Below are 14,927 nucleotides of genomic sequence, written 5' to 3' on the forward strand. Positions count from 1 at the left end.
GCTTTAATAAATAACTGGCTACTTCTAATAAAATTAAGCCTCTGTTTACAACAGCCCCCAATATTTTTAGTTTGACCATTCTTCAGAATTTGGTGTAAAAAGTTGAATGAAATGTAGACCCTGAGCTATCAAGTAATTCTGTTTCAATATAAAAATAGAGATTTCCTCTTACAGCTGAAGATTGAACCACCTCTGTGTGGGCTTTCAGTTCAGTAGAATTCTGTGATCTAAATGACTTTTAGAGCAGGAAGAGACTTGCATGGTTGTTGTCTTTCTGAAGACCTGAGAACTCATTTTGAAATGGTCTATGTTCTCCAGATTCTCTGACCAGTTATTTGTATACAAGGAAGGGGCTTCCAAGGGGGCAAGGTAGTGGATAGTCTTTGGCCTGGGAACAGTTAGAGCCTTCACCACCCCATCCATGTGGCTAAGAGTCACTGAGAAGACGTGCTCTATTTTCACCCCTCCCACAGATAAGACACCGTATCTCAACACTCAGCTCTCCTCCCTATGGGCGCCGTGGCTGGGATGGGTCGCAAATGGATGGAGACCACTCTAAGTCCTTCATTTGACTGATCAAAAAGAGTAGGCAAAAAAAAAATCAAAGTACATAACCATACACTATTTTAAAAACTGGAATCTAAAACAAACATACCCCCCGCCAAAAAAAAAAAAAAAAAAACAAAAAAAAAAAACAAAAAAACCCAATGCAAGTATGTACACACAAACAAAATCGGCCGGAAAGGAGGTTGACCACTAGTCACTAAGCCCAGGTTATACCCACCCAGTTCTGGCTAGCTGCCAGACAGCTCCCTTTTACAGTATTCTTCCCACAGTGGTCAGTGGGTAAGAAAGCTGCATCAGTCTAACACGGGGAAGAAATGAGATCTCTAGTCACTTGCTACTGCCATTGGGATTAAAACAGAGTGTCAGCACTAATTGGTACACTGTGACTTCCTAACTTGTCTGGTGTTCAATAAACACCCTAAGCCATCCTGAATGTCGTTCTTTCAAGGTACACCACATCAAGAATCGTTTCTGGATGAGGTCCATTTTAAGTTTGGGTGGGTTCAAGAAATCGAGTTATGTATCATTCAACTCATTAAAAATGGGTGATTTGCAGTCTTTTCCAACCTTCAACTATGAATGAAGTCCCATTCTGTTCTTGTCCTGGTGTTTGAATACAGTCTGGCAATTGGCTCAGAACTCTGCTTGTGCCTTCACATTCTGTCCTAACTTAATACAAATGAAAGAAAGAAAGAAAGAAAGAAAGAAAGAAAGAAAGAAAGAAAGAAAGAAAGAAAGAAAGAAAGAAAGAAAGAAAGAAAGAAAGAAAGAAAGAAAGAGAGAGAGAGAAAGAGAGAAAGAGAGAAAGAGAGAAAGAGAGAAAGAAGAGAGAAAGAGAGAAAGAGAGAAAGAGAGAAAGAAAGAAAGAAAGAAAGAAAGAAAGAAAGAAAGGAAGAAAGAAAGAAAGGAAGAAAGAAAGAAAGGAAGAAAAGAAAACCCAAAGTCAACTCCACTTCTCTCCCGATAAGGCAGCTAAAACAACAGGGATAAATGGAAAATTTTTCAGCTTGTTTGGGCTTTTTCTTTTAATAAGATAACATGATAAATAAACCTGCTTCTGTACAGCTATTTAATATTTCAGAAATACGTACATGTTACATGCCAAGAAACGACCCTGGTTTTCTTGTGAGAAACAAGGTGAGACCATAATTGGAAAAGGAAAACCCCACAAATGAGAAAAACCAACAAAGAAAACAAGATCACCAATACACAACTAACTACAGTTCTGTAACTACACCGCTAGCCGCGCATAACACGAGTCTCAAAGGAGGGGAGTGCGGAGGGACACACTTGAAGGCAGGAGGCCCCTGTCCCCTCAAACTGAATGAGAAAAACAAAGTCAACAACAAGTCAACATTGCTTAAACCAGTGGCCACACAGTAAAAACTGTACATTGTTGTCCATTCATTTAAAAGCAAAGTCACTAGGATGATTAAAAAAAAAAAAGTGAGAACTGGTGCCTTTGAACTTTCTGATGATGAACACTTTTACTCAGAGTTTGACAATTATCTCCACTCTCCCTGCACAGCGAGGAACAGGATGCAGAGGGCAGCGAGGAGATAGGGCTTTGCCTCTGCAGGGGCACCACCGGCACTGTCAGCTTTCTCGTTGGCACTCTTCCCAGAATGGTCAGTGGCGTTGTACTCAAACTCTGAAGGGCACTGCTGATATTCACATCCGCTTCCGCTTCCCTCTCCACTACTCTCATCGCCTACATTGAAAAGAAGAGAACAGGGAGTCCATTGCACACATTCTAATCAAGTCAGAGAAGAACAAACCCTGTACTTGAAAGACACCAAGCCTTACTGATATCAAAGAAGTCCACGTCATTTCCGTTGTAAGCATTCTTCATTTTACTGGTCATAACCCGAAGGGCCATGATTTGACGAAGGATCAGAATGTCCGGCTTGCTGGTGTCAACCTGCACTTCTGGGTTGTTGCCCTGGTTGGCTAATCCGTTTCCTGTCACTGCAAACAGGTACCTGAAAGGAAGAAATGGTCCTGTTGAGATGATCACTGAGTAGAGGAGACCGAAGATTTTGATCAAGTTTAGGATCTCCACTGAGCACGGTAGAATAGAATTTCTTCCATTTATAATCAACTGTAATTACTCCTTATCCTAGGAATGTGTACTTTCTGTGATCTGAATGAGACCCTTTTGAAAGTAATCCTTTTTTCGGTCACTGTCAAACCAAAACTACCTCTTGATGGGTGCTTATCTCAGTCAAAGAGTGTGCCAGGGTGGGACACATAGAATCATCAAGAAAGAGAATATGGCCTTTTTGGGGAGTGGTGCTTTATAAAAGCTAGGCCCCTCAGACAAGGGCCACGGGTACTAAATGTTTTTTAGTAGGCTGTAATACTGGAATATAACTACTGTCAAAGCTACTTCTTTATAAGTATCTGGATGTCTTTTTGAACACCTAAATGGGTATGCCTAGAGTCATCCAGAAACCTTGTGTCATCACTGCCTACTAAAAGCTGCTTCCCTTGGGTAACAGCTGCGAGAGCCATGCTGGAAAGCAAGCCAGGTACCCCGGATGAGAGAAGATGTTACTTCCCTGGGGGAGGCTGACCTGCTTTTGCTCTTCCCGTTCCAACAGTCATCCTCATTCTCATTTCCTGCTGCCATCCTCTCATCATTGCAGACAGTGCTTGGGAGAGAGGACCAGAACTTCTTAGCTTGCTTCAGTTTCTCTTTGACATCAGTAACCTAAGGGGGGAAAAAAGAAAAAGGATGGGCCATCCATGTATGTATACAAAACTACCATGTATGATTCCAGCAGGAAGGAGGTTAAGGAGGAAGGTTTCAAGGTTGAGGTTAGTGGTGGCTGATCTACACTGAGTTCCAAATCAGCCTGGGGCACAAAGGAAAACCTCATTCCATTCTTGTCAGAGGTATAGCCACTGACAAACTGCCTATGATTCTGTAAATAACCCCTTACCCTTGCTTCTTTAATGAACCCTATTAAAGTCATTGGGACACACACATGTGACATACAAGTAGAAAGGGGACTAATTTGGAAAAGGACAAAAAGGTTAATAGGGTTTTCAACAAATGGTGCTGGTTCAACTGGCGGTCAGCAGGTAGAAGAATGTAAATTGATCCATTCTTAGTGCCCTGTAAAAAGCTCAAGTCCTAGTGGATCAAGGACCTCCACATCAAACCAGATACACTGAAACTAATAGAAGAAAAAGTGGGGAAGAGCCTCAAACACATGGACACTGGAGAAAATTTCCTGAACAAAACACCAATGGCTTATGCTCTAAGATCAAGAATCGACAAATGGGATCTCATAAAACTGCAAAGCTTCTGTAAGGCAAAGGACACTGTCATTCGGACAAAACAGCAACCAACAGATTGGGAAAAGATCTTTACCAATCCTACAACAGATAGAGGCCTTATATCCAGAATATACAAAGAACTCAAGAAGTTAGACCTCAGGGAGACAAATAACCCTATTAAAAATGGGGTTCAGAGCTAAACAAACAACTCACAGCTGATGAATGCCGAATGGCTGAGAAACACCTAAAGAAATGTTCAACATCTTTAGTCATAAGGGGAATGCAAATCAAAACAACCCTGAGATTTCACCTCACACCAGTGAGAATGGCTAAGATCAAAAACTCAGGTGACAGCAGATGCTGGCGAGGATGCGGAGAAAGAGGAACACTTCTCCATTGTTGGTGGGATTGCAGACTGGTACAACCATTCTGGAAATCAGTCTGGAGGATACTCAGAAAATTGGACATTGAACTGCCTGAGGATCCAGCTATACCTCTCTTGGGCATATACCCAAAAGATGCCCCAACATATAAAAAAGACACGTGCTCCACTATGTTCATTGCAGCCTTATTTATAATAGCCAGAAGCTGGAAAGAACCCAGATGCCCTTCAACAGAGGAATGGATACAGAAAATGTGGTACATCTACACAATGGAATATTACTCAGCTATCAAAAACAACGAGTTTATGAAATTCGTAGGCAAATGGAGGGAACTGGAAAATATCATCCTGAGTGAGGTAACCCAATCACAGAAAAACACACGTGGTGTGCACTCACTGATAAGTGTATATTAGCTCAAAAGCTCAGATTACCCAAGTTACAATCCACAAACCACACGAAGCTAAAGAAAGATGACCAAAGTGTGGATGCTTCAGTCCATCTTAGAAGGGGAAACAAAAATATTCACAGGAGGCGATATGGAGACAAAGTTTGGAGCAGAGACTAAAGGAAAGGCCATTCAATTCAAACCCTGCCCCACCTGGGGATCCAGCTCATATACATACAGTCACCAAACCCAAACATTATTGCTGATGTCAAGAAGTGCATGCTAACAGGACTCTTATATAGCTGTCTCCTGAGAGGCTCTGCCAGAGCATGACAAATACAGACGCAGATTCTTGCAGCCAACCATTGAACTGAGAACAGGGTACCCATTGGAGGAGTTAGAGAAAGAATTGAAGGAGCTGAAGGGGCTGGCAACAATATCAACTAACTAGTCCCCCCAGAGCTCCTAGGGACTAAACTACCAACCAATGAGTACACATGGAGGGATCTATGACTCAAGCCACATATGTAGCAGAGGATGGCCTTATCTGGCATCAATAGGAGGAGAAGCCCTTGGTCCTGTGAAGGCTTGTTTCCACAGTGTAGGAGAATGCCAGTGGGAGTGGATGGGTAGGAGTGGGAGCATCTTCATCGAAGCAAAGGGAGGGGGGAGGGAGGATGGGAGGAGAGGGGAAAGGGGATAACATTGGAAATATAAATACATAAAATATCCAATAAAAAGGGTAATAGGAATATATATGATCAAAACATATTATATACATATTTAATTCAAACAACGGGAGAATCTGGGTTTATTCCTAGTACCCACTCGATAGCTCACGAGGGTTTGTAACTTCAGTTTCAGAGGATCTGATGCCCTTTCACTTACCAGGTACACAGGCCATACACACATACATGCAAGCCAAACACCCATATATATGAAATGATAATTAAAACCACAAGCAGGCAAATAATGTTGCTAACACAAAGCCATCACAACCAACCAAGCCAAATTCCAACTATTTAATAGATATACCTTTTGATCATTTCTAATGTGGATTATATACAACTCACAGTTTCAATACCAGCTGAAGAAAACATACAGGTCTTACCCTCAAAAAGAAATCATCTCTCTCAGGAATTAATAGCTCAAATGCAAACTCTAAAGGAGCTGTCTGGATCCGCTGTCTACCTCCTCATGTACCTGCCATCTGAGTCCTGTACTTTGCAAACACAGTCTTTCGCTCTAAGGTTTTATCCACATCATACAGGAAAACTTAACTGGCATTATGCGTCCTCCTTTCACATCAGTACCCTGTCAGGCTTCCTTCCTGCTCTATGGTCCCAGGTTGCCACAGAATGCTGCCATATATGTAATCTTGTCCATTTGTGGTGTGTCGCTTTGCTGATACCCACAAGTCACTTTTAGACTTTGGAGGAACCTAGCATTTTCTAGCAAGTACTGGATTCCTTAAAGAAAACAAGCTGTTCTTTGTTTTCCTGCCATCTGTGCATCTGGGGACTGTGAGTTGGTATTTTTACCTGATACTTGCACAAAAGTATCTAATTATCCTCCTCGCATACTATTATCTCCTTTCACCTTACCTTGTGGCTTTCTGCCCTCAAACCACTTTAACTTTAAAATCCAGTACACTAAAATGCATTGCTGAAGTTTTTGAAAACACAGTGAAGATGGATTGAATCAAGATTGCTTTTCTGTAGGAGTACATTTACTTTGAAAAGGTGATTGGGAAAGAGTAGCCAATGGTAAAGATATCTTTTCTACCCAGAGGTATGTACTTGTTCATTGACTTACTCCGTACAAGGTGGATGATGATCATGTCTGGATGTTTTGGGTGTGGCACACATAATGTTAGGATGTCTTAAATTGACATTATTAATTTTATTGACCAAAAATAAATCCATGCATGACCATAACACGTTAATGTTCTATGAAATCAATTCAGGATTTAGTCCTAGGCTATTTTGGTACCCATTGGACAGCTTAGACTGGTGACCCTCTCCCTTTGTTGAGGTCTTTTGAGATTAAGGCCTGTCTTACTGCTCTGAGCTTCCCCTTCGGCATAACCTACTGGCAGGCAGGTATACAGCAGATGCTCAGTAAACACTCAGTGACATTAAAGGGAAGTCAGGAGATGAAAGGCGTTACACCCCATTTCCTAGACGATACAGGAACGTTCTGAGACAGAAAACGAGGCACATTTACTGCCACCCACATATAACTACATTAAAAAGGCAGAATGGAAAAGGCTCACACTTGTATGCTTTCCAATGAAAAGTTCATTTTTAAGCAAACGTTTGCAGTTCCTTGCCATTAAACACACCCATCCCTCTTAAAGTGCTCACCAGTCGGTCCAAACTAGTGCCAGCTGCTGTAGTTGGGCGTTGCTCTGGATGATAAGGTCTGAATCGAGCACTGAAGGCACTTTCAGAGATGGAACGAGAAATTCGTCCAGCCGGGAGAGGCTTTGGAGGTCCACAGCCTTGGAAAACCTGCATTGGAATAAGTTTATATTAGGGATTCTACAGGACAGGACAGAGGGCATCTCTAGCCGTCCTGCCCAGCATCCTGCCTTCGGTACCTTCTGAGACACCTGAACACTATTATCCTGCATGTTCATGATAGCATCAGAAATCTTCACATCGATGGGATCCATAACGGACTCAATGTTGAAAGGACCCTCCAGCCTCTCTGCCACCATCAGCATGGCATCTAACAAGGTTTGGAGAAAAACACAAGAGAGTAAATCATTAGTTCAGGTGTGAGCATCAGTTTTGATTAATTGACAGTCTTTTCTTTCTGGAGAGAAAAAGAAAACAGACTCCCCCCCCCTCAATTTATTCATATTTTCTAGTCATTTCCACGAGTTCACACTGAATCTCTACATTATGTGTCCGTATTATGCTAAAGTGTGAAGTTTTTGTTCTGTAGCAATTCAATCAGGAATCGTCTATCACTGGCAGTGTTCAATCCTTCGAGTGTCAGCCAGCATTCCAGCTGCCAGCCGTGAGGCTGAGGGCAGAGTCCCATGCCTGCTCTCCCAGACACTTCCCTGGGATCTTTGCCTTTCAGGTTCCATTTACAAGACTTGAAAACATAAATCAGTTACAATCCTGGCGCAGCAATTCTTTTCTTTCGTTTCGTTTGGTGAGACATTGAAGATCCCTGAGTGCACAGTTGGATAATAGAATGAAAGTGCTCTGGGAATTCTAATGACTTCAAATAATGAAACTTAGAGGCATGCCATTTGGGGGATAAGATAAGCTCATTTTCCAATGTGAGGGCCTCGATTAGTTTAGTAGTAACACACATGCTTTTTTTGTAGTCCACTGAAACCATGAGCCAACATGCCCCTGCACAAACTTTGTCCATTTGTGGTGTGTCACGTCACTGATACCTGAAAGTCACTGTTAGTCTTTGGAGGAACCTGGCATTTTCCAACAAGCACTGGATTCCTTAAAGAAAATAAGCTGTTCTTTGTTTTCTTGCCATCTGTGCACTTGGCGATTATGAGTTGGTATTTTTACTTGATATTTGCACAGAAGTAGAAGAACTCTTAGAAATGAAATCCTTCTCCACACCCAAGGAGGAAAAGGATGCATAGTTATTAAACATAAATTTAAAAAGTTTTATTATCATTTCTTTTTTTAAGATTTATTTATTTATTATATATGAGTACATTGTAGCTGTCCTCAGACACACCAGAGAAGGGACCTCATCACAGATGGTTGTGAGCCACCATGTGGTTGCTGGGAATTGAACTCAGGACCTCTGGAAGTGCAGTCAGTGCTCTTAACCACTGAGCCACCTCTCCAGCCCTTATTATCATTTCTTAAAGATTTATTTTATATATATAAGTACATTGTAGCTGTCCTCAGACGCACCAGAAGAGGGCATCGGATCCCATTACAGATGGTTGCGAGCCACCATGTGGTTGCTGGGAATCGAACTCAGGATCTCTGGAAGAGCAGTCAGCTGAGCCATTTCTCCATCTCCCTTTTTACTATTATCATTTATTAATTTGTCTGTGTGTGAATATATGCAAATGAAGAGTGTTTGCCTGTGGAGCCACAGTGGTCTGGTCCTCTGGAGCTGGAGACAGAGGTGATTGTGAGGCACCTGATATAGGTGATGGGAACCAATGGAACCTCTAGAAGAGCAATTAAGTGGTCTTAACAGCTGAGCCCAACAGTTAACTTAAATGGGGTTTTCTCTTTTACACTCCAGTTCTAATGAATGACAAGCAAATGACTTAGATCCCCATTGTCTACTCCTCTGGGTACTTCCATGGCAAGAACCAGAAAGGAATATTCCTTTCTAGAAGGCTGGGTGTCCCTCTCAGCTGCTACCCCAGCTGAGCCTCTACCTAAATTTTCTAGTGTGTGTGTGGGGGGGGGATTTTAACTATCAAAATGTAAATAAAATCGAAGTTGGTCATTGACATTTTATCTTCAATTTACAACAAATGCTACACAACATTTTAAAGTGTGAGGTCATTTCTCTAAACTACAATTCCGAAGTCACCAACAATGAACAGATTTCTGTGAAGCGCGGTATTTTAAAGTAACAGCAAATGAAGTTTCAGACTGCATTGTGGTAAGCACCAATAAAGTGATGCCTCTAACCTTTAAGGAAAGGCTGACAGCATGAATATGCCATTGTACTAGAGGAGAGAGAAAAAAAATGCTTTTGATGTGCTAGCGAAAAGGCAACTTTTGCAAACAAGTGGAGCACAATGTAAATGTGTTCATCACTGTCAAAGTGTCAGGACTGCCACATACAGAAAGCACATTCCTTCGCAAGCCAAGATATATTGCTGGCTTCAAATAAAAATATTATGAATAGATAATAAACATCTAAAATCAGAGGTTTAAATAGGGGGTGCATTTTGTATCTACTTATTCCCCTAGTGGTGAGGAAAGGCCAGATTGATTGCTAATGTGTTTGTGAAAGACTGAAAGGAAACATAAACCCTAATTCTTCTGGCTGTTTGCCATCTTTTAAAACTCAGAGCTGCTGGCCATACACAAGGACCTGGGAATGGAGAGGGAAACCAGGCCTTTGTTGGGGCTGGTGCCATGGCGTTGCGTGTTGCCCAGCTGAAGAATGCAAGTGAGGATGCATTCTGCCGGTAGCTCACAGCCCAGAGCCAAAGCTGCCTCTAACCCTGCAGGAAGTTATGATTGGCCATCTATTGGCCAATAGCTGCCACCAATACCCCGCCCCTAAAAATTACCAAGAGGAATCTAAAGATGGCTGGTCTGGTGTTTTATTTTCCTTCTGGTTGGTAAGAGGCCACAATTTTCATATGCATTTGCTACCATACTTGCTACTGCCATCTGCCAGAACCTGGCTAGTGTCCTTGTCAGCAATTCCAATACTAAATTCCCATTGGCAGCAAACAATATATGACATTAATAGGGTTGGCTCCAAGTCAAATGAGTGTTAACAGAGGCACAGTATGTGACAGACAAGTCAAACCTAAGAATAATTTATGGTTCTCTGAAAACAAACTTTTTTTGGTGGTAGTCAAAGGGCCAGCATTTGGTTTGCTTTGCAAATCAAAGGCTTTGTATCAGCCTGTTATAAAGGTGAACTTTCAAAGGTGTTTCCTGTATTTGGACCCATCCTATTAAGACTAGCAAGACTTAGCACTTAGAACTTGTGGTGATAAGCAGATGTAGTTGTGGGAACAGGGAGAGCCCAGCAGCAGGGCTGACTTGGAAAAATTCCTGCTCAGTTTCAGAAAAAGTCAAGTCTGATCCAACCACAAGACCAGCTCAAGGCACTAGCCTGAACGCCCCCTCCCAACTCACCCAGAAGAGCATCCCTTTCTGGGGAATCAGCAGGAGTGGGAGGGGACAAGTGAGGGTAATTGGAATGAGTATGATCAAATACATTATAAGCATGTATGAAAATGTCATATGAAACCAATTATTATGTATAATTAATGTATGCTCATAAAAAATGTTGAAAAAGAAGTATCCCCTTCTGACTAGGGAAAGTAATTCTTTTGTCCTTTTGTCTCCAATAAATAATGAGAGACCCATATCTTTAGCCTCCCAACCTGACTGGAAGAGCTGAATACAGATTCCCAACTTAACCGTAAGATTTGATTTTAAAAGAGATAAAACAAATCCTTGACTGTGCAATCATTTAAACAGCAAAGAAAATTGAGAGAGAGAGAGAGAGAGAGAGAGAGAGAGAGAGAGAGAGAGAGAGAAATATTTACAGCAGAGGTGTGGTGTAATTGGGACTGAATTGTACAACCATAGAGATTAATTAAGCCCTTGTGAAAAATCCCATGAAAAAGAACAGGAGATTAACGTGTCTATTATGCCTGGCTTTTTATATCAGCTTATTAGAAATAAAGAGTAGTGTACCCATTAAAAATATTTACATACAATTGCACGCTACACCACTCCAAGTAGTATCATTTAAAATAGCTGTAGAAAATCAATTCCAAAATCCCATCCATTTCCACTTGGGTTTAATTTTGCTTCTTCACAGATAGCGCATGCAATTTAAAAAATACACTCCAAGAACAGCAGCAACAACTCGAGGCTGAAAGCATTACTTAAGCCAGTCAGAGTATGTTTTTGATATGCTGTGGATCTGTAACGTCTTAGAAGAGATATAGAGAAAGTTGTAGTTTAATACAAAGATGTGAGAGGGCCTTGGTAGTAGTCGCTTCTGGGCACAATGAATAACAAAGCACATGGTGGAAAATGCCCTGTGCTATCCTCGGTGTGCCTAGGTAAGAAAGGAAGCAAAGCTTAATCCCTGTCACCACGATTTGTACTGCATGCCAAATGCCTTGTCCCAAAGAAAGCCTGCTATGCGCAGAAGGTAAATAGAAGTCTACCACCTTTCTTTAAGAACTAAGTGTAACCAGCTGTGGTATAGTACACCTGTAATTCCAGCCATCTGGAGGCAGAGGCTATGGGAGTTGAAGGCCAGCCTGGGCTACATGGCAAGAAACAAAGCACAACCAAATGAAAGCAGCCAACCCAACACTGGAATTTAGAAAGGAAAAGGAAGTCGGCTATGGGGGAGTGTCTAATGGTCTACTTCCCCTTAGATGGGGAAGTACCATAGCTTTATTCCCATAGGAAATGTTTGGTTTCTCCCCTGGTTTCACTCTGTATGTCAAAGCTTTTTCCCCATGCTTTCCAGCTTTGAGCTATTTAGGCCACAAGTGTGCTAAAGTGCTTAATATTTACATCTTTTCTCCCCAGTGTCTATGTTTAAGAATCTGCGGGAGCCAATTTATTGATGCACTTTCAAACAGACTTAATATGGCAAGTCACTCTCACTCGGGCTAAAAAGGATTTTCTTACTCCAATTTTCTCTATTCAAAAAAAAAAAAAAGAAACGAAAAAAGAAAAATTAAGCCCCACAAACAACAAACAAAATGAAACAAAATAAAGCAAATCCAAGGCAGCAAATTACATGTATGCTCCCATGATGTCGATGTTTCAGCAAAAACTTGGTTTCTATAAAGACATTTCAGCCTGCAATTCTGTAAATGTGATTAGGGAGTGAGAGAGCAAATTGGTACACTCTAAGCATGTGTGCTATGTTCCATCAGTGCTCTGCTTTGTCAATTTCGATGTTGGCCTTGGAGGCTTCCGGACTGATGTACGCACTGGGCACTAAAGTAGATGACTGCTTATGTTGTCCTGGAAATCCTAATTGCCTTCTCAGAACCTAGCTAGCTTGCTTAGAGTATGGTCTGCGTTCTAGTAATGTTTCTCTAAGTGGCAGAATCACTGAACAGTCCTACTTTTCAAATAATCAGAGACTCTGTCCATTCACATAAGAGGATTCTACCATGGCTGAGTCCTCTACAAAAACAAACCCAGTAAATTTCCACATCAGAATTCTAATCTGATGATCAAATGGGTATCTAGTCAGTCTCCCAAAGATTAGGTTGCAATGTAAAAGAAAGGACAGACAGACAGACAGAGACCAGATATTGTTACATCAAACTTACATATCAAATATGAAATAACAGAATTCCGAGTTCCCCAAGAAAGTTACTGCCACCCTAGTCTTTTTGCATCAGGGTCTCTCTCACTGTCCTGGGGCACTGTACTCAGACTGGGCTGACTGTCTCTACTTCCCAAGCCCTGGGATTACAAGTGCACCACCACTCCTAGGATTTTTTCTGATTCTGGAGATCAAACATAGACCCTTGTTCTAGCAAAACAAGCACTTTGTCCACTGAGCCACCTGTCCAGCCCAAGAGAGAATCTTCAAAGCTACTTTCATGGCTCTGTGAAGACTGTACATCAGAGGGAACATGGAGAGAGACCTAGGATGAGGACTAAACCTGAGTGTTTCACAAAAAATATCAAAAAGTTACCTCTGCAACATTAGAAGTCAGTGTACCTAACTGTCTTCTGAAAGACGACACTGACTTGAAGTACTGATTCTACTAACCTCAAGCACTGAGGGCAGTATAGCAAGGACTCTGGTGAGTGTCTAACACTTGAATAAATTGAAATTTTCATAGCTGGCAATGACAACAGTCCTTGTGGCCAGATATGGAGTCATCTCTAAGTAAAGCTTACACATCAATCACAGGCTTACCTATGAAATTGTTCCACTCTAAATCAAGGTCTCCTTGGTTGGCCAAACAGCCTCTCATGATGTTTGAGCAATAGTTGTAACAGGGCTTCACAGTCACCAGGCCCCGGCAGTGAGAGCAGTAGATCATCTTCAGCAGTGCTTGGGTGCACTGAGCTGTGGGATTCACCTAATGTGAGACAGGAAAAAAAGAAAGTCATGGTTGAATCAAAATAGACACAACTGACACTGGAGCATCAACCATGAACTGAAGGATGGGTTGCTGCTGTTCTCAATTAGGAGGCTTGCCTCCAGTGGAAATCAATTAAGAGTGAGATCAGACAAGTGGAAGAAGACAGGTACTGGAAAGCTAGAGTTAAGAGTTGGGGTATCACCTGAGGTGTGCTTTTTATTCATTTGTTTGCCATTTCTAGTGCAGATGGAACTCAAGAGCCTGTGCATGGCCTGCTGCAATCATTGTTTCCTTCAGTGCCAGACTGAAAGAAACACTGGTACAACTTCTCAAATTGTAAGACTGCCCTTCACACCCTAACACCCAGTTATATTTGTCAAGGAGATCTTGTATATACTTTGTTCTATGCCCAGTCGGTGGAGTTAAGTTTAAATTTCACAGGCTTTGTGGAGAGTCAAGCATGGAGTACTCTTGTAATGTATGAGACTTCTGTTCAATTTTGAAGAAGCTTTTGAATTTAAGTGGGGAAGTAAATGGAGATCATCACAGGGACAACAAACAGTAGGACTTTTCACAATAAGGTAGAAGAATCTAGGATAGCAATGTTGCATATGAGTGTGTGTGTGTGTGTGTGTGTGTGTGTGTGTGTGTGTGTGGCCAGAATTTAGAAGTGTTTGACACTGAACAGAAACTGGGAGGCCCTACAGATGAATGTCTGCTAAGGAGTCAAATAGCATCGAGTAAAATACTACCCAAGTTAGAATAGGATAGCTATCCTCTGCGGATAAATGGCATTTTCTGCAGGATAAAATTGTTTGGGGTCATGAAAGAGCCAATCCCATCGTGTCATTCATTTCTATCAATAGGCTAAGAATCAAGTGCAAGCAGCTAAGTGAAAGTTCCTGACTTGCTCTCTCTGCCCTCTTCTCTTTTGGAGCCTTTATCAGGGGACTAGTGCACTCTTCACTGTCCTCATCAGCTAGTTCTTCAGACATAGACTTTTGGAAGTAGATACTATCACAGGGAGCAAATACATCCCAGAGATGATGCTGGGTGGCTGGCCATGTGTGGCACCCTCTCTGGTATGTCACTTTGGATACCACTTATCAACGGTGCCCTTAGGAACCGGAACAGGAGATTAGTATTGTCAGTCTCCTATCTGGTGTGTACACACACACACACACACACACACACACACACACACACACACTTACTTCTCTGGCTTATTCCCAAAAGAACCGTAGCGTAAAAGGGGAAAGCATACAGCAAGATGGTAATTGTATACACTAAAGTCAACATTCTCTACAAAGACTTAGAATTTTTCCACAGTTTTAACCAGTCCCAAATGTTTTCCTAAACACTAAATTAGTCCCTTTAACTGTATATTAATGTACAGTAAAATTCTGGCTAACCACTATCCTTGAGGATTGACCTCTCTGAATAACTTGATTTTCTGGATAGCTAAAAGTTCATTCCTTTGAAGTCACACATTCGTAGGACTTTGATGCTCATTCACCTCTCG

At 41.7% G+C, this 14,927-nt stretch overlaps 1 protein-coding gene and 1 long non-coding RNA gene across 4 annotated transcripts in view; one reads left to right on the plus strand and one right to left on the minus strand.

The window, feature by feature from the left end:
* LOC102550607 (uncharacterized) overlaps positions 1–14,927 on the plus strand; it is a 180,790-nt gene that overhangs the window by 96,611 nt on the left and 69,252 nt on the right. The window lies entirely within an intron of this gene.
* Positions 1,566–14,927, minus strand: part of Gpc4 (glypican 4) — a 110,607-nt gene continuing 97,245 nt past the window's right edge. The window contains exons 5-10 of one of the 2 annotated variants that reach the window (XM_006257580.5): positions 13,237–13,402; positions 7,223–7,353; positions 6,987–7,133; positions 3,144–3,280; positions 2,374–2,549; positions 1,566–2,278 (exon numbers count right to left, since the gene is read on the minus strand). In XM_006257580.5, coding sequence (XP_006257642.1) covers positions 2,073–2,278; positions 2,374–2,549; positions 3,144–3,280; positions 6,987–7,133; positions 7,223–7,353; positions 13,237–13,402 — 963 coding nt within the window. In that variant the 3' untranslated portion in view covers positions 1,566–2,072. The remainder of the gene's footprint in view (positions 2,279–2,373; positions 2,550–3,143; positions 3,281–6,986; positions 7,134–7,222; positions 7,354–13,236; positions 13,403–14,927) is intronic. The other variant, NM_001014108.1, reaches the window with a different exon arrangement.

The sequence above is a fragment of the Rattus norvegicus genome, chromosome X (assembly GCF_036323735.1).
Source record: "Rattus norvegicus strain BN/NHsdMcwi chromosome X, GRCr8, whole genome shotgun sequence".
In the NCBI taxonomy this organism is placed as follows: Eukaryota; Metazoa; Chordata; class Mammalia; order Rodentia; family Muridae; genus Rattus; species Rattus norvegicus.